This window comes from Pararge aegeria, chromosome 2 (genome assembly GCF_905163445.1).
Source record: "Pararge aegeria chromosome 2, ilParAegt1.1, whole genome shotgun sequence".
NCBI classification, from domain to species: Eukaryota; Metazoa; Arthropoda; class Insecta; order Lepidoptera; family Nymphalidae; genus Pararge; species Pararge aegeria.
Window position 1 is genome coordinate 3,895,474 of NC_053181.1, and position 21,772 is coordinate 3,917,245.

General features: G+C 34.6%; 2 protein-coding genes across 2 annotated transcripts in view; one reads left to right on the forward strand and one right to left on the reverse strand.

Annotated features, from left to right (window-relative positions):
* Positions 1–259: 259 nt before the first annotated feature.
* On the reverse strand, positions 260–4,903 carry LOC120631367. The gene is made up of 5 exons (XM_039900901.1): positions 4,443–4,903; positions 3,586–3,831; positions 2,867–3,016; positions 916–1,042; positions 260–489 (listed from the first exon to the last, which is right to left on the reverse strand). Exons 1-5 carry the CDS (start codon positions 4,865–4,867, stop codon positions 355–357), a joined length of 1,083 nt encoding a protein of 360 aa, XP_039756835.1. The 5' UTR covers positions 4,868–4,903; the 3' UTR covers positions 260–354.
* A 3,061-nt stretch (positions 4,904–7,964) lies between these two features.
* Positions 7,965–21,772, forward strand: part of LOC120631050 (protein scarlet-like) — a 64,475-nt gene continuing 50,667 nt past the window's right edge. The window contains exon 1 of the mRNA XM_039900454.1: positions 7,965–8,183. The gene's annotated coding sequence lies outside the window, so the exon portion shown is untranslated. The remainder of the gene's footprint in view (positions 8,184–21,772) is intronic.

A 21,772-nucleotide genomic window follows, 5' to 3' on the forward strand; every position in this document is an offset into this window, starting at 1 on the left:
TTAATCTCTTAACCATCGTTTCTTTTTTACACAATATAAGAACTGTAATTACATATTTTGTACTTAGCTAGATATAAAAATGTAAAGTCAAAATATATTTTGTTGGTTTGGCTTTTTGAATAAAGCTAACTGGAAATTCGCATTATTATAATGATATTCATAAATGGGTTAAAAAAACTTCACCACCTTTAATTAAAACACAGATATTGCCTGTACAATATATTTTATGTCTCTAGTACTAAACAAAATAAAAGCGAAAAAAGATTCACATCGAATGTTTTAATATTATGTAATATATTCACCATACAATACAAAACAGGACTTTGAATATTAGGATAATTTGTTGTTTAATTATTACTTGTCAGGGTTCATGCCGGACATTTGTTCTTTGTGACGACGTATGGCATCCTCGTGGCGCTTAATCTGCTCTTGATGGAAGGCAATCTCTTTGTCTAAATGCCCTTTCAGGTTGGCCAACTGTTCCTTTTGCTGTAAATAAAAAAAAGTTGCATTTGTTATCATTGACAACCATTCCAACATATTATGGCTACTTCATCAACATATCAAACTATGGACATCCATTGGGCATGGGCCTTTTTGAGCAGAATTCTTGTAAACAATTTTTCATTACAATTTTTTTTCAAACACAAATGTTCACCTAACTTTAAACACTCTGAGAATTTAATTACCAGAAACAGAACCTGAATTAGTTCAGAGTTCAACTAACATACTGTATAATGAAGATGGATAAAAAGTTTGAGAACTATCCTAAACCTATTTCCTCGGGTTCCCCAAATCAGATCCAACTTTGAAGCATAGAACTATATTACATCTATAGTTTGCCACCAATACAGAATTCCGTCGGGAACAGCAGCAATGATGCAAATAGCAAATGTTGATTATCTAGCTTAATACCTTCTTGTAAAAGTATTCATCTTCCCTAGCAGCCTCCATCTTGCCAAATGAACCACCAGCTTCACGAATGGCGCCACCACCGCCACCACCCTTTCCAGCTCCAGATCCGGGTTCACCACCGTACATTCTGAAAAATAATGTACATAGTTGCAACACTCTTTCGAACTTGCCTAATTACATAACAATAATAATAATCGTTTATTTCAGGCAATATTCAAAAATAATTAAATACAAGAAAAGACAATATTTTATTGTTTTAAATAATACTTTAACCTGAAAGTTTTAACTTCATCAATATTGTCCCAAATCACAACACACACAAGAAATAGTTTTGTGCATTGGACTATGATTGCTATCAAACTATTTGCAACAAATATACACAGTTGTATAATATAATTTGTAAAAGTTTAGCTATTGTAAATATTTTTTATTTAAATTATAGTTTCAATTATGTCAATTGCAATTATTGCAGTAGTAAAAATATTAGACCAGGTAATTAATTTGATCAGTTGCTTCTAAATTTCTTAATGCAGAATTAAATACTCTAATTTTTATTCACTGGTGTAGTAAACCTCAATTATTTTGAATATTGTTTAGAGTTCCTGTTACGAATGGTACGTGGTATATACCAGGGCTTCCAAAGGACAAATTTCTTAACTTGTTAGTGCAACAGTACTCAATAAGGTTAGGAAACACTGGTATATACAGCAGCCAACAGACAGCATAATGACAAAGTACAATGTCACCCCAGCATAAACAGCACTTAACATATTTAGTAACAAATATATATTGCAATGCATTTGAAAATATACTGACAACATTATAACCATACTGGAATACTGTATATATATATATATATATATATATATATACTGGAAGAGCCCCATTGCATTGCCTGCATATGCGTTATCCCTACTTTCCCAGTAATAGCTTGAAGTCATTTGATCGATTTGTAAGAATTGCCCTCCAGCTCTATCCTACATGAGAATTGTGCATTTTTACTGGATGAACAGAAGCTAAAACTGCTAAATATCATTTGCTAGCCTATAAACTGTCTATACTATACAAAAATCATACTACTATGTTAACAAATAGCATGGCATTAGTTAGGATTTGTTTAATTACATAGGTTCAAGTTAAATAATTGTTCCAATACTTACCTGGTTAGTTTTTCATACAAATATGAAGACTTGCAATTGTTTTTTGTTTTAATCCATATTCTATTTACAGAATCTATTAAGCTATGGACTGCCGATACCTAGATAAGCTAGTTTGGGCTAAATATCATTGACATCAGGAATTATTATTGAATGATGTACATAAATCGCAAATGGCAACCAGCCAAATTTTATTAATATAAACGGTGAAAAATAAATATAGCATTTGTATTTAAATAGTATGTTTTTGTATATTGTAGCGAGTAGTGGCAAGTTTACGATAACCCTTTACTTTATTTTCGAAAAATAGGTAGGTACTTGTTACTTAATAGGTTAGGATTGCGTAACAACCGGCTTAGAATATCTTACCTAACAGAAATTGCACGTAATACAGGAGTTCTCGTCCTTGCTAAGAAGTTCATGATTGCTTAGAAAAAGGCTTTATTTAAAATAAAAATGATTAATTTTTTTGGACTTTTCCCGAAGTTCTTTTCTTTCAATTTCAAAATGACATTGACGTTTGAAATTGGCAATGTAAAAGTTTAGAAATTGACAAAGATCCATAGACAAAACTGTAGATTAAAGTAACATACTGTTGAATCTAAAAGAAATAGAAACTAAAATATATATTAAATAGTTGGCTCAAAGTTATTAGTGAATAGATATATTGTTATCTTGTTACGTTTAGGATCTTAGGTAAAAAAGACACCGGTCTCGTTAGTTTAAGGAAATGTTCATAGATGGCGTAGGACGATGCTTACTAAGGCATTTGAAATAGTTTTTTTTTTGCTTACGACATCTCTTGGTTTTTCATCCAAAGAATATGTTTCAGCTTCTGTTCCGCTATAATTTTGTTTAGTTCTGCAGTTTCCCTCACAGCTCTGAAGACCTGGCGTTCCTCTTTCAATGATTCCATTTTTAGGTGCTTTTCTGTTGCAGAAAATCTGAAAATATGTTTTGTTGTCACAAAATAGAAAATGAGTCCTATAACGCTGTAGATTATTTTATCTTCGATGGTAGCCGACTGATCTGTTTAGGTATGGAAATTATTGTATTAATCGGTTTCTACGCGACATCGTACCGGAAGCAGAACGCCTCTTTCGGTATGGTGGGTAACTAGACATGGCCGAAGCCTTCTAGATACTAAAGGTAACATAATTATGTGTAAAAAATTAAAAATATAAAGTTTAGGATACATTAGAAGCTATTAAATTATAAAGTCGGGCCCAGTTATAATTTTCCTGATACGCGACACGTAGGTATCACCCCAGCTGGTGATGATACGCAGTCATGTTACTTTGTCAGTATCGTTCTGATGCGATGTATGACAATCCAGACGGTTCTTGTCCATCAAAAGTATAGCTGATACTGAACTAGACAATTAATATGCTATCAAGTTATGATTCAGATTAAACCCTTCTCCTTGTGGGAGGAGGCCTGCCCTGTAGTCAGCCGGTAATGGGCTGGTATGATGATGATGATGATGATGATGATTCCTATTTAATGTTCTTACTTTAAAAATTCATGCATATCAGTATTGAATTGAACAACGTTTCTGATATTATCTTCTAAAAGTGTAGGTTCAGTCATAGTGCATTTTGATCTCTTATTGTTCATATTCTCCTGGTCCATTTCCGGATCATCAGCAATTATTTCAGCGATCTCGGACGACGACGAGGATTTTGTTATGTCATTAACCTTTGAAGAGATGTCTTGGTAAAGATTTGTGCTACTGCAGCTTGGTTGACTAGTAGGATCTCTGTAATGAAGATACAATAAAATGAAATAAAACAGTTCATTGAAACCTTTACTAAAACTTATTGGATCGAGATTATACTAAGACTTATATTATGGGTACTTATTTATGGTACATTTCAGTAAGTATTATATATACTATTTATTTCGATATAAATGAAATACATTTAACAAATCGTGGTTACTACACAATTGATGAATTCCTTAACGACAAGGCTACTTGTAAGCAGGCCATCCGCTCTCATCCCTCACAAAACAGAAAAATTCTAAAGATTGTTAAACTTTAAAATAATGTTGGAAAAGAGCAATCTGCTGAGTTTCTTGCCGGCTCTGCTCAGTAGAATCTGCCTCCCGGACCGGTGGTAGAGTCACTACAAACAGACTGACTTGACGTTTCAAAAGTGGTTATAAATTAGGTCGAAATAAATGAATTTTTAAATTTGAAACAAAAATCATCGCTCGCGAACACACTAAGCTGAGGTATTGGATAGCTTCTTGGCGGTAGTACTAACTCGGACGAATTCTGGTGTAAAAAGCTCTACTGCCACAAAATATTATAAAACAATTGTATTAATAATTCGATAATTTATTTACTTATCTGATTAAATTACTTACTCATCTATGCATTCCGTCTTAATTTCAACATTAGCACTCATTGTAGTGTCATTAACTTCATTTTCCTTCTTAAGTATTCCATCCTTAACTAAATCTAATATAGTACACACTTCCATTGACTGTTTCGAATATTTATTTACTACGTCTCCGTTTAGGGCGATCTCCTCACGAGTTATGCGTTTCATGTTCTGCCACTGAGTTTTAACTTTCTTGGTGGAAAGTCCGAAGAATTTGTTACCGAATTTTACTGCTAGTTGCCGTAGGATTTCGTTCCAAGCTACGTCTTTCTCCTCAGAATGGTTAGGGCCGTTGTTGTTCTTTGTAACGACCACTTCCTTATGTTCTTTTATTAGTTCTAGCAGGAACTGTTTTTCCTCGGGTGACCAATTTGGTGTTCTAGCGCGCTTGGTCGAGATCCTGACCATTTTTCTCGACACCTCGCGCGGGTCGTGCTTAATTTTCTGCAGCGTTTTGTTGCAAACGATGCACTCAACGTCCAAAATTATAGATTTCCACATTTAAAAACAAATGAACTGAGCAACGATCGAACTGTGACAGAGAACTAACCGCGTGGCGACTGTTTAAAAACTTTTCTCATAATGAGGTTTTTATTTAACGATTTTAACCCTAAAATAAATGAATAAATATATTTTCAGTAAGGCAATGGACTTCGTAATTGATTTTGTTTGATTTCTTAGCTGTTTTTGTTTCATATTTATATTTTCTGTGTGGCCACTAAAGGTGATTTGGTATTTTCGAATATTGTATACTTTTTTGTTTCAACCTCTGATTAATTATAATAATAAAAAATAATTTAAGTTAATGACAGCTTATGAAGAAGTTAGCAATGACATTAAATTAACGTCATCAAATAATTAAAATTTTGTACAATGTGTGCTTTATTAAGTTACTTTAAATATCGTAACTTTAAAACAATGCATGCCTAGAGCAAATTATTTCTTTAATTGCAACGTGGAATATGATAAAACCTTTAAATAATTATTGGTTAGATATAAGTACACAGCGAACGGATTTTTTATTTTTGTTTTTAAGAAATTAAAAACAGAATTAAGAAAATACAGAATCCTCATTCAGCCACTATTGCACGCGGATCATGTACGCGGATTCGAATTTATTCTTAATTTTGTGTCGAGTGCTTATAATATCTGTTGCTTAGAAAGATAATTGACTACAATACATACTTTACATATAATTACTAATACTAATTGTATACGTTTTATTGTTATAATTTTCTTTTTTTATGTACTTTTTGTGGTGCGCAATAAAAGTATATTCATCCATTCATTCATATACTTACCTATAGTGTATTAGCTCACAGATTGCTGTATCAATTGCTAAGATCATTTAACTGTGTCTTCTTGTATAACATTATAATTGTACTTGTTTCTTTGTAAATAAACAAACCAATAAATTATTTTATTATTATTATATTTATCGGCCGATTGGCGCAGTTGGCAGCGACCCTGCTTTCTGAGTCCAAGGCCGTGGGTTCGATTCCCACAACTGGAAAATGTTTGTGTGATGAGCATGAATGTTTTTCAGTGTCTGGGTGTTTATATGTATATTCTAAGTATTTATATATATTATTCATATAAATATTCATCAGTCAACTTAGTACCCATACACAAGCTTCGCTTACTTTGGGGCTAGATGCCTATGTGTGTATTGTCGTAGTATATTTATTTATTATTATTTATATTATTATTATCTATGGGACTGACTATCGATCCACCGGTTTTATTATGTTTAGATATACATTGTGCAATTATTGTAGGCTTAAAATTTAAAAAACTTTTTTACGTTATACTTCTTTTGGCGCGATGGAGAAAAATGATGAGAGTGAATTTTTGTGATGCGCGCGCACACCGACACCTGAATTCTACATCGTAAAGTCGGGCGGGTTGTCGGTGTAATTACAGGCACATGAGGCTAAACACTCGATAGACACAGGGCGGCATGTTGTAGGCAGTGGCGTGCTCTTCATACATGCACAAAAGCACTGCTTACCCTAAAATTGATATATAACTCTTATAGGAGGAGGATTTTTGCAATTTATGCAATTTTCTTGCTGTATGCATACCCTGGTAAGAAACCCAGGGCACTCCATTGGTTGCAGGGCGTGTAACTTGCATGCCCTGCTTAATAAATGATTATGATTATGAATATCGCCTTGGTTATTGGCGCTGCTTTGCCACTTACCATCAGGTGGGCGATCTGCTTGGTCGGTAAATTATCACTTAAAAAAACCTCATACGAATATATTGTAAAAGTGAGGAGAAGATTTATGTTTACTACTAAAAAATTTGATCAAAAGCGGCGCGTAGTTTTTCCGGATATAAAACCAAAGAAAATCTTAAAAGTTGCCCACCTACCTGTGCATTGTCTGTGTCCTTTTCACAATATTTTCCTCAGAAAAGGACAGCATGACTCTTAGACCTCAATAGATAGAATCGGAATTAGAATTACCTAATTTAAAACAGGTTTGCAATGCCACCAATGCAGGGCGATTATAGTTTTTTATTTTTGGTGAATTTATATTCAGAAAATACGTCTTAAACTAACCACGTGAAAAGACACGTCGCGCGTCGGTCTGTTGCTCCGCTGCTACGTCAAGAAGATACAAACAAGCTACATAAATATTCGCATTTATAACAGGAATAGATATTTATTTTCATCATTTAAAAATTATTACTCTTTATCTGTACATCACATGAAGTAAAAGAATTATAAAAGAAAAAAAAACAAAAATAGAAGCACCTATTGCTTCTATGTTTGTATCTTTTTACCGTATATAATCTACCGTTTATATAAAACACTTATTTTTTTAAAAGCAATATTTCTTTTTACTTTTATTAAAAACCAATTGCTCTAGATTTATTAAAATAATAATTAGATATTTGCACCTACTATTGCAGCTACATTAGTCACTAAGAAAGTTGTCAAAAATACAGATTTATAAACAGGAAGAAAAACACGCAAATCTCCCGAGCAATGTCAGAGTATTCAGTATGTGCATAAAGAATAAAATCGAAAGGATAAATAAAATAAAAAGCTTCGGTTAGAGTATCACCGCCTTTCGTCATTTAAACATGAATGTAAACTATAATATAAAATAATATAATAAACATAAAACTGTTAAAATACGTAGCGCAAAATTGTAAAAAAAGTCTAGTAAGTATTTTTAAGTTGATAGGTATTAGTGTAACTTTCATGTTTCCTATTTAAAAAGCGTCGACTTTTCAAATTTCGAACGTATAAGTTTAAAGGAAGCCAACTTTGTAATACGTCGTACCGTTGTATATCTGTGGGCATAGACTATACTAATAGCAAATAGGTTTTTTTATCATACAAATGCACGACCTTTATTATGTACTTAATTACAGAGCGATGATTAGTACAAAGTTGAAGAAATTAAAAAAGTCTTTAACGATTGAGTAACCGCTTAATTTTCTTAAAATGATGGGTATAGCCAGTTGTATGTAGAAACTCGTTCGCGACGGTTGCGGCTTTGCTGTATCGAATGCGACACAATCTGTAAAGCGAACGAACTTTTCCTTGAAAAAACTAACGATAAATAGACGCTTTTCGGTGACTTGTTGTGATTTTTGCTGTGATATTTTTGTTCAAGTTGTATTAAAGTACATTTTGTTTAAGTTTACTGGCTTGACTGTGTCATAAGATTTATAAGTGTTGTGTAACACTTTTACTGGTTTATCTTAGGTGAGTGCATTTTAATAGTATGAAAGTTATAAAATCGCTATAATAAAATATGTTATGGAAGTTTTAAAAGCTTATTGAGTACTTGGTTGAGAAATAGATTTTAGACGCTCCAAATATTTGGGCGGGCTTTAGCGTGCGATGGTCCATAAAGAGATACTTACATATTATGATTATCGCTCTTATAATGTCACACAACTGAGCATAGGCCTCCTCAAGGAGAGAGGGTTTTAGAGTACAAACCGATTCTCTTCTGATGGCTAACTTACACCTTATTCCTTACTTAACTTACTCCTTGAGGTACGGGGTATGCAGTGGCGTAAAATGGGGTATGCAGATGGTATAAAATGAAGAAAATCTCCAGTACGAGTTATAAAAAACTTAAGGATAGGCATTGTAAGAGTTATAAAAAGCCCACGCTTAAGTATTAACAACTCGTACTGGGGATTTTCTTCATTTTATATCATCTGCATACCCTGTGCATACCCTCTATGCACGCCACTGGGGGTATTGCATATACAAATTCATAACTGCGGGCTTATAATGAGAACTTCCTAATAGTAAATCGAGAAAGTGTGTAGGATCTCGACATTGCTTTCGGGGGGCCGAGGTCGAATCCCAGCACGCACCTCTAAATTTTCTAAGTTACGTGCGTTTTAACTAATCAAAAATATCACTTGCTTCGACGATGATGATGATAAAGGACCTCGTTCCCGTAGTTATGCTAACCAGTGGACCACTGAAGAAATAATGTATTACAGCGCCACGCGGCGTGGTTACCGCAGGAGTAACACAGTGTTTTGGGGGTCACGGTGTATTTGAGAGGTAACAGTGTTTCTGGGGGTAACGATGTATTTCAGTGGTAACGGTGTTTGAGGGGGTAACGGTCTTACTGTGGCGCAGGTGACCACAAATAAGTTGGCGATTAACAAAATAGGATTTAAGGCAAAGTGTATTGAAATGTAAATAGCATTTACTTACGAATTTTCGCGCGGTGCGAGTGTGTTAGAACAGCATGGTGGTCTCTATATATTATCAATTATGAGAGGGTAGCCTTGTCCTCACCAATGGAGCACTACAGAAGGTTCTACATGATATTTGTATTGCTTAAACTATTTTGATTTATGTCGGTAACCGGATAGGTGACAGGTTTCGGACTTTACTTTTTCTCCGCGCCTTTTAAAGCCGATTTACGATGATCATCCCAGTGTAGTAGTGAGAGCTGCGCTTTTAAGTTGGAGGTCCCGGGTTCTATTCCTGGCACGAGCAATTTGTGATTTTATTATTTCTGAATTTATTTCTGTAGAATGAAGTTAGGGAAAGATGTGCCCCTTAGAAATTTAAAATTATGGTACGATTGCCGCGCCCAATAGGTAGGTATGGATCTAATATAACTGCCATACTCCCAAACAGGTTAAACCGCTGACATCTTAAGACTGCAGTGAGACAGAAGTGCTAATTCTTAGTATTAAAAAATGTCAGTATAACTAAAAACTGATACCGTACTTATCCAAAAGATGGAGCCAGTGCGTGAAGACGGGGTCATTGTCAGTCGTTAACTGGTCGTCTGGGTCCCGAAGGATGTACTTATTAGGGCGCCTCTTATATCGGCGAGCGTTAAGAAATAAAAAAAGGACAATAAGAAAGAAAGCGAGATCACAAAATTGCATAGCAATGCAAATGTAATCCATCTTCCATACGGCAAGACAGGTGAACCGCAGCGCAAAAAATACGGACAGGGTAAATTTTTCCGTGCAGCACGACTGTTGAAAAAATACAGACAGGGTAATTTTTGCTCTACATTTCAGTTCGCCTTATGTTGCGCTGTTTGTCAAGTTTTATTAAAGAACATTATTTTTTAGCTTACCTACTTTCTTGATTGGTGATTAATGAGAGTTCTGTAAAACTTCTACGGTTTATTGGCGCAGTGGGCAGCGACCCTGCTTTCTGAGTCCAATGCCGTGGGTTCGATTCCCACAACTGGGCAATGTTTGTGTGATGCACGTGAATGCTATTCAGTGTCTGGGTATTAATATATATGTTATAAGAATTTATGTAAATATATTATACATACAATTATTCATCAGTTATCTTAGTACCCATAACACAAGCTGCGCTTAGGTACTTTGGGACTGGATTTCGTATAGTATGTATGTATGTATTTTTGTAGTATATTATTTTTTTAATTCCATTACAAGTCGACATAATTAGCGTGGTTTTTAATTCTACTATCGGTTAGCCCTTGACTGCAATCTTACCTGTCGGTTTCGGTGTCTAGACGACATCGCATTACTAAATCGCTTAGCGGCACGTCTTTGTCGGTAGGGTGGTAGCTAGCCACGGCCGAAGCCTCCCACCAGACCAGACGGTAAATTTTCAACTACCAAATGGCCGGAAATCGAATCCGGGACCTCCAACTTAAAACCACATCGTTTATCACTGCGAAATACGGGAATATTATGTTCATTTTAATAGTATGTCAGTTGAAGTAATAAAAGCGAGAGCGCAAAAGCGCATCGCATTGCATACTGTAGCCTTAGTACAGGAGTTGATCGCTCGCAATTAATGAGACGTTTTCGCAAACCGAACACTGTATCAAAGTAAAATGGAAGTTATGTTATTCGGATTGAAGTCGTAAATCCTGTACATTTAATTTATGGTTTACAAACGTTTTGTCGATAGCCCGAGCTTAATGATTTTCGGCAAGTTTTAGGTTTAAATCAATGTAAATAAGATCCATTTTACTTCTTTGTTTTAGTATCCCGTACTCGAAAACGACTCTTCGGTTGCGAGCGAGCAAAACTTGTGCTAAGGCTACTGTAATCCATCTTCCGAACGACATGTCTGTTGAACCGCAGCGCAAAAATTATTGACAGTTTAATTTTTGCGCTCATGATTATAATAAGAGTTATAAGTAACTTATGAGTTAACTCCAATTGTTAACATGCTAAACTAAGGTTCACGAGTAGTTGGACACAATTACAGAGTCGGTAAAAGATTTTTAGTAGGTGATTGGTTTAAATTTCGAGTGCCACTCCGGAGTTTGGAAATCATGGGTGTCTATCCCTGTGCCGTCGCGTCGGTTGCGTTTATTATACTTACGTGTAAAATACATAAAAAGCGAAACATTAATTCACAGGCTTTAGAGGTACATTATTGACTGTCTCTGAGACTTATCTGTGTCACCGAAACGCTAATAGTTTTTGATTAAACCACTGCCATAGTTTTTACCGAGGGAAATAAGATATCTACATCACATGCTAAATCAAAATCACGTGACTCCTATCACTTTATTAGGTACGCGTCGCGTAGCGTAGGTACGATGCGCGTGTCGGTCTTTAATCTTCAATAGGGCTGTCATAAGTAAACATTTAGAATGTTTTGAATTGGTTTGTATGAAAAAATAAATATGCTCTTTTTCATTTAAAATTTTAACAGCGTGATTGATAACTTATGAAATATACTTATGCACCCTTCAACAGTATTTGGTAATTCGGTTACACGTTGTATATTTATTTGAAATATTATCACTTCATTTTATATCGTTAAAATCCACCAACTTTTTGGCCCAGGGTGGTGGTCATATAAATAAGAAATAATAACAGAGGTGCAGTGTGTTGATACAGCTTTGAGAGAAGATACATTTTTATCCTTTTCCCGGGAATACAATTCTCCTGCCCATGCTAGCGTGCTGGGGATATAATCGGGGGATATAATTGTTGTCTCCTGCCCGTGCTAGCCCTGCTGGAATTAAAAGCTATGTTACTCCCCGTCCTTTCATCTAACTATGCTAAAAATCAAGTTAATTGGTTGCTTAGTTACGGCGTAAAGGAGAGACAAATAAACAAACACACTTTCACATTTGTAAGGATTAACAGGTTTTAGTTAAAATGGCCGGCTTGTGCTGGTAAGGAGGTAAGGGAAAGGCCAAATTCGGTCACCTATCTGGTTACCGGTTTGATTGTCAACATCAATCCAATTAATGTCATTAGTAAAGACGTGGAGTATTAAATAATGTCTATTAGTATATATACTTACCTCCTGTCTTATTTTTTTTAAATTGTTTTTTATTGGATCATTAAACTGGTAACAATCAATGGCATTATCTTGAGAATAACATATGTTTATAAGAGATTGAAACCTTCTAGAAATTACCACAGAATGCTTAATTAAAATAATCTAAAAGCTAAACAACTTACAAAGCCATAGGATGTTGACGGTCGACTGGCGCAGTGGGCAGTGATCCTGCTTTCTGAGTCCATGGCCGTGGGTTCGTTTCCCACAACTGGAAAATGTTTGTGTGATGAACATGAATGTTTTTCAGTGTCTGGGTGTTTATCTGTATATTATAAGTATTTATGTATATTATTCATAAAAATATTCATCAATCATCTTAGTACCCATAATACAAGCGACGCGACGCTTACTTTGGGGCTAGATGGCGATATATATATAGGTACTATACAAAGAAAAGGGATCATAAAAAAGTAAAAAATAAAATAAAAAAATTTAACTTATAGGAGATTTATATCCCTCTCTTTGTCGGTATAAGCTCTAGCTTACATTGACCACGCCGCTTTATCGCGTAATGGTGGGCTTCTAATCCTATTATTGTAGTTTCTTATAAATATAAACTTACACATGATAGTGTAGGTATATGTTTAGATTTATGTTCTTATCTGTACTAATAGTATATGTACGAAAGTTTGGATAGATGTATGTTTCTTACTCAATCACGTCAGCACGGCTGTATAGAATTGAATGTCGTCAGCATATATATAGATTATATTCTAGAGTAGCACAAAGGCTACTTTTTTATGTTTTTGTTTTTCACCGAGCAAGAGATCGACATTTTTTGCATACCATTCTCGTAGTAGTTTGAATTGTGACGTGATGACTTTTTATTATGTTTTTTCGTTTTATCGTTGTAGAACACTGCTTTTGATGTTTACCGGCCCACTTGAGGACAGGGGTCTCATCCCACAATACGCTATAGTGGCTGTAGTCCACTACGGAGTCCCAGTACGGATTGGTAGACTCCACACACTTTTGAGAACATTATGTAGAACTATCAGGCATGCACGTTTCCTCACGACGTTTCCCTCATCGTTGAATCAAGTGACATAATTTAAAAAAGTTAGAGGGGCGTGCTGGGATTCGAACTCGGCCCCCCAAAAGTGTAGTCGAAGTCCGAGCCACAACGATATCACTGCTTCATATTTAAGTACGTAAAGACAAAAGCGTTTAAGCACGTGACCCGATATCTTATGTAAGTGATAAGGATCGTTCGAAGCCTTATGAATTTTTTGAGTTGAAAGTAAGTTTGTGTACAAAGAACATTTTATGTAACTTTGTTTACATATTTTAGTTATGGCTGTTGCCCGCGTGTTCGCGTTTATACCGGTTTATCAACAAACCCCGTAGGTACCGTTTGTTTACCTGGGATAAAATAGCCTATGTTACTTTCGGCCTTTTCAACTAACTCTATGCCAAATAACAAGTTGATTTGTTAATTACTTAAGGCGTAATTAAAAAACATGTACACTTTCGTATTTATAGTACTTAAGGATTAATGTGTACTTAATTTTTTTTATATATTTTTGTATTAAGCGATATATTTAATACCAAAATATATAAACAAATTTTGAAAACAATTATGTCGGTATGTTGGACGATGTTAACGCATAATTATTTACTTCGCGAAATTGCAAATGCTGTGAAACAGAAATGCTGCTTAGCGGCAGAAATAATAAATAATAAATAAATAAATATACTACGGCTATACATATCGCCATCTAGTCCCAAAGTTATTAATAATATACGTATACGTAAATATTTAAAATATACAGATAGACACCCAGACACTGACAAACATTCATGTTCATCACACAAATATTTTCCAGTTATGCCCAATGCGCCAATCGGCCGTCAACTAGCCACGACGGCAGCCACCAGACAAAATCATTAATTAATGGCTAAGCCTAAATGTTGTGTTAAAGGCCTATTGTTACTCTTATATCTTTATTTCAATTGTGTTTTTTTTAATTGCTTAGTCTTTGGTGTACAATAAAGTGTATTTGATTTGATGCCACGATGATGCATTCAGATATACATCCGCGATTCGTACGTACACGCGTATCAATATGTTGAAAAGCTATTAGCCTTTTATGTTAATCAGGTATATTTTATATATAATGTACATATTAAAATAACTATTCGGAATTTATTTTAGACACGACTTGAAGCTCGAACATATTCTAGCTAAAGTTCTCACATATATTACATTTGCACTTAAGATATTGTTCTTCTTGTCCTCGTAAAACGTGCCTACTTTATCCGCTTACTTCATTTCTTAATCCACTTCTTTTACTCTGGCGTATTCACCATCTCTCTCCTTTTGTCTCCTTTCTCATATCAATTAAAATCCTTTTGATTTCTTTTCGCAGTATAACATGACTATACCATACAAACTATACATTTATTTTAGACGCAACTTTCAGTGCGCTATACTAATGCATAAATCTATTCCCTAGATATTTGATATCTAGGCCTAGATAGTTAATATCTAGGGATGTACTCAAACTACTAATGTTTCTTTAGGTATCATCTATCTACATTTTTCCATGTAATAATAGTTTGTTCAGATTAAACAAATGTACTAGTATGAACAAGTATGAGTTAGCAACATAATTTATACCTTTCTGTAATTTTAATGTGTTTTGTACCAGCTAAGGTATCTGAAAAAAAAGCATTCTAATGCATGTCAGGCAAGTGTCATGCAATATCCTCTAAAATTAAAAAAAAAAAAAATTAAAATTCACGATTTCAAGTAGGCCTATTTTATAAGCACTTTTGTAACGTCATGTAGATATGTCTGTTTGTATCATTCACCTTATTCATATTAGACGTCATTTTAGTAGTACGCATGCCAGCGAAGGTTTCTGAACAAAAAAGGATTCTAACGTTCTTATTATTATATATATATATTCTAGCATACGTTAGAATCCTTATACGCATTCCTAAACTTAAGTCATTCGCCCTACTCGGTACGATACGACTTTAGTGAATTGTTGTACGAGTATCGGCGAAAGTTCCTGACAAAAAAAGTATTCCAACTAAACTCATGTAATATTTCCCATGCTAAAAACTATTTTAATAGATCATCCAATATTTCCCATGCATCACTAAAAACTATTTTAATAGAATGCTAGTTGTTTCCGGGATGCGATGGAATGCTTTTTTGTCAATAACTATTCAAATGATAAATCTATACATAACTATCAATCCGAATGGTACGGGCCCATGGATCACTAAAAGCTACTTAAATAGAATGCTAGTTTTGTCCGGCATGCGATGGAATGCTTTATTATCAAAAAGAATTTAAATTATAAATCTTTATATCAATCCTAACGGTATGGGAAGTTTGTCGGATTAACGATGCAATAGTGAATTAGGTTTTTTACAAAAAAACATTACACCGCCGGACACAACTAGAATTCTGTAAAAAAATAGTATTTAAAACCGGTTTACTAATTAATTTATTGCTTAATATAACGAAGGAATAGTACACCGTTAATTTATGCACTGATTTATTGATTAGTGGCAATTAGCACGTTATTAATCATGATGTATTTATTGCATCCACCAGATGTTGCTGGTAGATTAGATTTAGATCTAGTATTTTATGTTTGCGTACATGAAAACTAAATTACCGAGACATACCTGACATGTTAATATTATATGTATATGTATGTGTATTTATACATATTTATTAATATATATTATATTATTACATTTATTATTTTATTTAATTATTTATATATATTAATAATTTAATTAATATTTAAATTATTTATATATTTAATAATTGTTATATGTAATTGCGATTTCCCGTCTCTTATTGCCTTATTACAATAGTTGAGGTAGCCTGGAAGAGATCACTTTTAGTGATAAGGCCGCCTTTTGCATATAACTTATCTTAATGTAAGTGTGTGTTTCGTTTATTATGCAATAAAGTTGTTTAAATAAAAATAAATAAAATACCTTTTTTAACGGTGTAGTTTTGAAGCGGTGATAGCTCAGTGGGCTACCGCACCGTATAGTGCTGTAGCACGCACCTCTAACTTTTCTAAACAATGATCGTTTCATTTATGGCGCATTGGGCAGCGACCCTGCTCGTTGATTCTCACAACTGGAAATGTTTGTATGATGAACATGAATGCTTTTCAGTGTAGATACACCCATTTTATCTGTAGATTATAAGTATTTATGTGTATTATATTCATAAATACATTCATCAGCTTACTTAGTACCCATAACACAAGCGACGCTTACGATAGCATTAGGAAAGTACAGAAAACCTTTGTAGGGCTGAGTATATGATTTTATAACGTGCTACCTAAAGTAATATTAGGTTTACTATTACATAAGTTTAAAGAATGTATTAAAAAAACACATTTAATACATCTAGGTTACTATACTATTGATGAATTCCTTAATGACAAAGTTGCCTGGAAAGAAGCCGCTCCGCTTTCATTTCACACAAGATAGAATAAAGATTGTTAAATTGTATAACGATGTCGGAAAAGAGCAACTGCTGAGTTTCTTGCCGGCTTCTTCTCGGTAGAATCTGCCTTCCGAACCGGTGGTAGAGTCACTACAAACAAACATACTTGACGTTTCAAAAGTGCTTATATTAGGCCTTCTTGAAATAAATGAATTTAGATTGTTTTTGAATTTTGATGTTTTTGGTGTTTTGTGTATTGTCGTAGTTAGTATTATGTATTTATTTATCTTCAGTGTTCTCAAAGGCGTGTGAAGTCTAGAACCGATCAGTACTTTGCCAGCGTGGTGGACTACTGCCTTAACCCTTCTCACTCTGAAAGAGAAGACCCGTTGCCTGTAGTAGCCTGTAGGCTGGGATTTTTTTTTTTTTTTAATTATATAATGGGTTAGTGAGGATGAAAAAGCGTTGCGTTGCTAGATTGAATCGGCTTTCCGAACTGGAGTCATTAAAAAAGCCGCCTCTTGTATTCTACTTCTTTCTTCATGTTTCTGTTTTTATTTTATGTTGGTACATGTTAATGTTGTGGCATACAAATAAAGAGTTGAATATAATTATAATAATTATAATAATGTCACGTAGTTTCAGTGAATGGTCTTCTCTCGAAAAGCTTCGAACAACATCATAAGAAGCTTTCGTTTGGTTGTTGGATCAAGTGTCGGATACAGAAGGCAGTAGTCCTTGAAACAGCGCGTATTGTGAGGAGGTTGCTCACTCTGAAACCCTGGCCGCCGGTTGCTTGGGTACTCATAAGCCCAAGGAGGAGAGGAGGAGTGGTTTTTTAATGAATTTCTAATAGTGATTTTTTTTTTTCCTTTAATAATTTCACTGTTTCAAGTATATAAATAAATGATAGATATAATAATAAAAATATACATACAGGCTTGACGTTTCAAAAATGCTTATATTGAAACACCTAAATGAATTTGGAAGAACCTAAAATGCGACTATCTGTTCACTTGGAAAATGAAATCTAATCTTTCGTTCGTAGAGAAATAATTTCTTAAGCTAATCGAATATAGTTTAATACCCTGGTGACCCAGTGGTTAATTGAATACTTTATCATAATCACACTCATCCTATTAGCGTCTTATGTCTAGGCACAGGCCTCTTTTATAGTAGAGAGGTTAAGGGCTACGTAAGTAATACGGTTTTCTGTCAAGTAATTCTTTATACCGGCCTGAAGTTAGGATATTGGCCTTGTCTTACCCCGCCCTTTGGAGAGCTGTAAACAAATGGTATTGGAACTTGAAGTCGGAAGTTTTGTATAGAGACGCAACAGAAGTTTTTCTACAGTATGTAAAATAATAAATTTCAACAATTATAATAACTGCAGCTGGCAAATTAGGAGCAATCTATGTCTAGTTTGATTTTATTTTTGACGGCCAATTGGCGCAGTGAGCAGCGAACCTGCTTTCTGACACCAAGGCCGTAGGTTCGATTCTGGAAGATGGTTCTGTTCTTAACATATTTTTTTTTTAGTTTTTGGGTGTTTATCTGTATTCTATAAGTATTTATGTATATTATTCATAAAATTATTTATCAGTCATCTTAGTACCCATAACACAAGCTACGCTTACTTTGGGGCTAGATGGCGATGAGTGTATTGTCGTAGTATATTTATTTATTTTATAATATAGTCTGAAAGCTTGCCGAAAAAATCTCATATTTTTAAAATTTTGCAAACACTTCCTTAAGCCGTCGATCCCGGTTATCCTACTAGTCCTACTAATATTATAAATGTGAAAGTGTGTATGTATGTTACACAATCACGCAAAAACGGCTGAACGGATTTGGATGAAATTTGGCATACATGTAGCCTTTGATATGGAAAAGAACATAGGCTACCTTTTATGCCGATTCCTTACGAAGTTCCCGAGGGAAAATTGAAAGTTGTTTTCGAGCTAAACAGTAGTCAGACAGCTTTAAAATTTGGTATGCATGTCACTTATGCTATGAAAAAAGACTATGTATTTACGTACTTTCCATACCGATCTCTCAAATAGTTCTCGTGCTAGGATTACAAATTGTTAACAAGCTAAGCTTAAGACCCAATTCTGAAGTCCACGCAGACGAAGTCGCGGGCAGCTAGCTACTCGTAGTTATAAATAACATATAGGCATCATATACCTAATGCAGTCTCATTGGTGCACTGTGGAGTGCCATATTTTACCTGAGTGTTGATTTATTTAAGCAGCATGGTGGGACTAAACTATAACAGTTTGTAACTTATAATAAAGAAATGAGGTATATGGGCTAAGAAGTGCAATTTTACTAGAAGCCATTGTAAAAGTAAAAACATTTAAACCAAGACTCGACTATGAATGAATGAATGAGTAAACTTTTATTGTACACCACACAAACGTATAGAAACATTGTAAATAAAAATTTAACGAAAAGTATACAATTTGGCGGCCTTATCGCTACATATCGATCTATTCCAGGCAACCAATGGCGTAAAACACTGCTCAAGAGGAGAGATACTTATAAATAAACATATATAATTGCATATATATGTATATAATAAACTAAATAATGAATCAGAAGGGAATAGGCATGACTAAGGCATGAGAATTTATATGAGAATATATATGAGAGTACGATAAGTAGGTATGTGCTTCTTTGGGTTTATTGGTTCATAAGAGAATTATTATACGTACCTTCAGGGGACCAATTGATCGTTAATTATATATAATTTGTAAACAAGCATTTCAAGCATTTTAATCACCTTGGAGTATATTTCATAATATTTAATAATCTTCACACGGCGCCGTAGGTAAACCATTTTTAAGTCATTAGGGCTTTGAGAAGGTTGTTGCTTGTCAAGCGATTGTGACTTGTATGGCTTCAGTGGTAAGGGTGAAGTCATTTAAAAGTGGGATATATAGTGTTATTTGATACTGGGTAGAAACACTACCTCGCGGCTGGTCGTCTCACCGCAATAGTATAAGGAAACGCTTTGTGTTCTACTAGACTTTTCTATGATAATAGAATAGCAGACGGGTCAGGTTAATCCTAAGTACCTCTGAAATCCTAGTAGATACGACATTGTCTGCAGTATATTCAGGCAGGCTGATAAACTTTTTTGGCTTCGTGGATTCTCGACGTTGCCTACCATTCAAAATTCAAAATTCATTTATTTCAAGTAGGTCTATTTTATAAGCACTTTTGAAACGTCAAGTCAGTCTATTTTTAGTGACCCTACCACCAGTTCGGAGGATAGATTCCACTGAGAAAAGCCGGCAAGAAACTCAGCAGATTTCTCTTTTCCAACAAAATTTTATAGTTTAACAATCTTTGCAATTTAGCTTTTTTGTGAGAGATGAGAGCGGAGTGGCTTGCTTCCAAGCAGCCTTGTCGTTAAGGAATTCATCAATCGTGTAGTAACCACGATGGGTTAAAACTTAAATGTGCCATTATAAAAAATGTTATGTGATATAACCTTACCCAGTATGGCTATAACAGGCAGGTGATATTTTCCCCCGGGAATAAGATGACAATATGTTATCTTCTCCCACAGCTATATGGCAATAATTATTAATTTTTTCTCTTGTTAGGAAATATTATAACATAACTATTGACTTCCGCCTATGTTATACGAATAGGTAGCTCATGTAGGCAGGCTCCGGACAATGTGACCAAGAAGCAATATTTTAGCACTAACTGGGGAGTCTTTATCCGTTACAATGCTGGTCCAGGAACGATATGTTTGGTATCTTGCCATTCCATATTATACAAAACATCCTTCTCCAATTCTTTACTACTCTACCACATTTAGAAAGAAAGAATCAGAAGACCAATATCCTGACCAGTTTTCTCCATTTTTACGCTGGTTATATCAAATAGAAAAATCCTCCCCCAGTGTGGTAATGATAGCTTTTACTAACAATCCGAAATAGAGCTACGAGGGGGAATGCTATAGGTGGCTTAGGGAACTATACACATCAGGGACACATGGTGCTGGAGTAGTAAGTTCTACAAGAGAGAAGATGAGCAGTGTACCTCAATTAGTTAAGACTACGATGTCACAACGAAGCGAAAAACAAAGTATTGTATTGTGCTTAAAAGCCAAAGAATTATTTAATAATTTTTTTTATTCCACTAAATGTTAGCCCTTGACTAAACTTAATAAATAGCATGATAGTCGTACCTTTAATCGGTTTCTAGGCGACATAGCACTGGGAAACTAAAGCGCTTAACGGCACGTCTTTGTTGGTAGGATGGTAACTAGTCACGGCCAAAGCCTTCCGCCATACCAGACCAAAAAAAATGAAGAAAATATAAATTCCCAAATTGCCTCTGCTGGAAATCGAACCCGGAACCTCCTTCTAAATTCACTGCGGTCCCGTTGCGAGGATTTTAAAGTTTTTAATTTAAACTTGGTTTTTCAAACAACCTCGTCTCAACTTTGACGTACACGATACATTTTGTTTATACACGTATTTAGAAATTAGGTAATCCTCCATTTTATGACATCTTACGGTCATCCAACCAATAAAAATAATGTAAATGTCACATAAACTTGAATAACCTCACAACAATAAAAAAATACGAGCTTGTAAGTTTTTATGATTACTTACTCGTAGCTATTCCGACGGCAACATCCGTATGCCGTATGTAAAACCTTATGTGTAACATATGTAAAATGTATTACATTCGGTAGGATTTTTTTTGTTCGGGATATATTTAATTGTCTTACGTTTCGGGCGCTTGGATAAATCTTACTCTTAATCGAGGGATCTTAGAGTAACTCCCGAGCGTAGCGAGAGTGTTGCATCTGGAATCTTAAGTGTAGCAAAGGTTTTATGGTGCCCAAAAAGAAGACAGCTTCAACCCCGAGTTTGGAGTTGATACGCGATTAAAAAAAACTAACAAAAAACCGTATTTCAATGAAATTTTAAATCAAACTCAGAAGGAAGAAATACTCGAAGTTCGCTCCAGATTACACCTTGTATTTGAATAAAATTACAACAATTGCATAAAGTATGATGTTTAGTTGTTTTCTTAATTTGAAAATATTTCTTTTGAA

What these genes read in the sequence shown, in the direction of transcription:
- LOC120631367 (XM_039900901.1), bottom strand. Translation starts at nt 4,867, where the DNA reads ATGGTCAGGATCTCGACCAAGCGCGCTAGAACACCAAATTGGTCACCC. An exon ending in ATGAAAAACCAAGAGATGTC is followed by an intron (nt 1,043 to 2,866) that starts GTAAGCAAAAAA and finishes ATTATTTTTCAG; the next exon opens with AATGTACGGTGGTGAACCCG. An exon ending in ATGAATACTTTTACAAGAAG is followed by an intron (nt 490 to 915) that starts GTATTAAGCTAG and finishes TTTTATTTACAG; the next exon opens with CAAAAGGAACAGTTGGCCAA.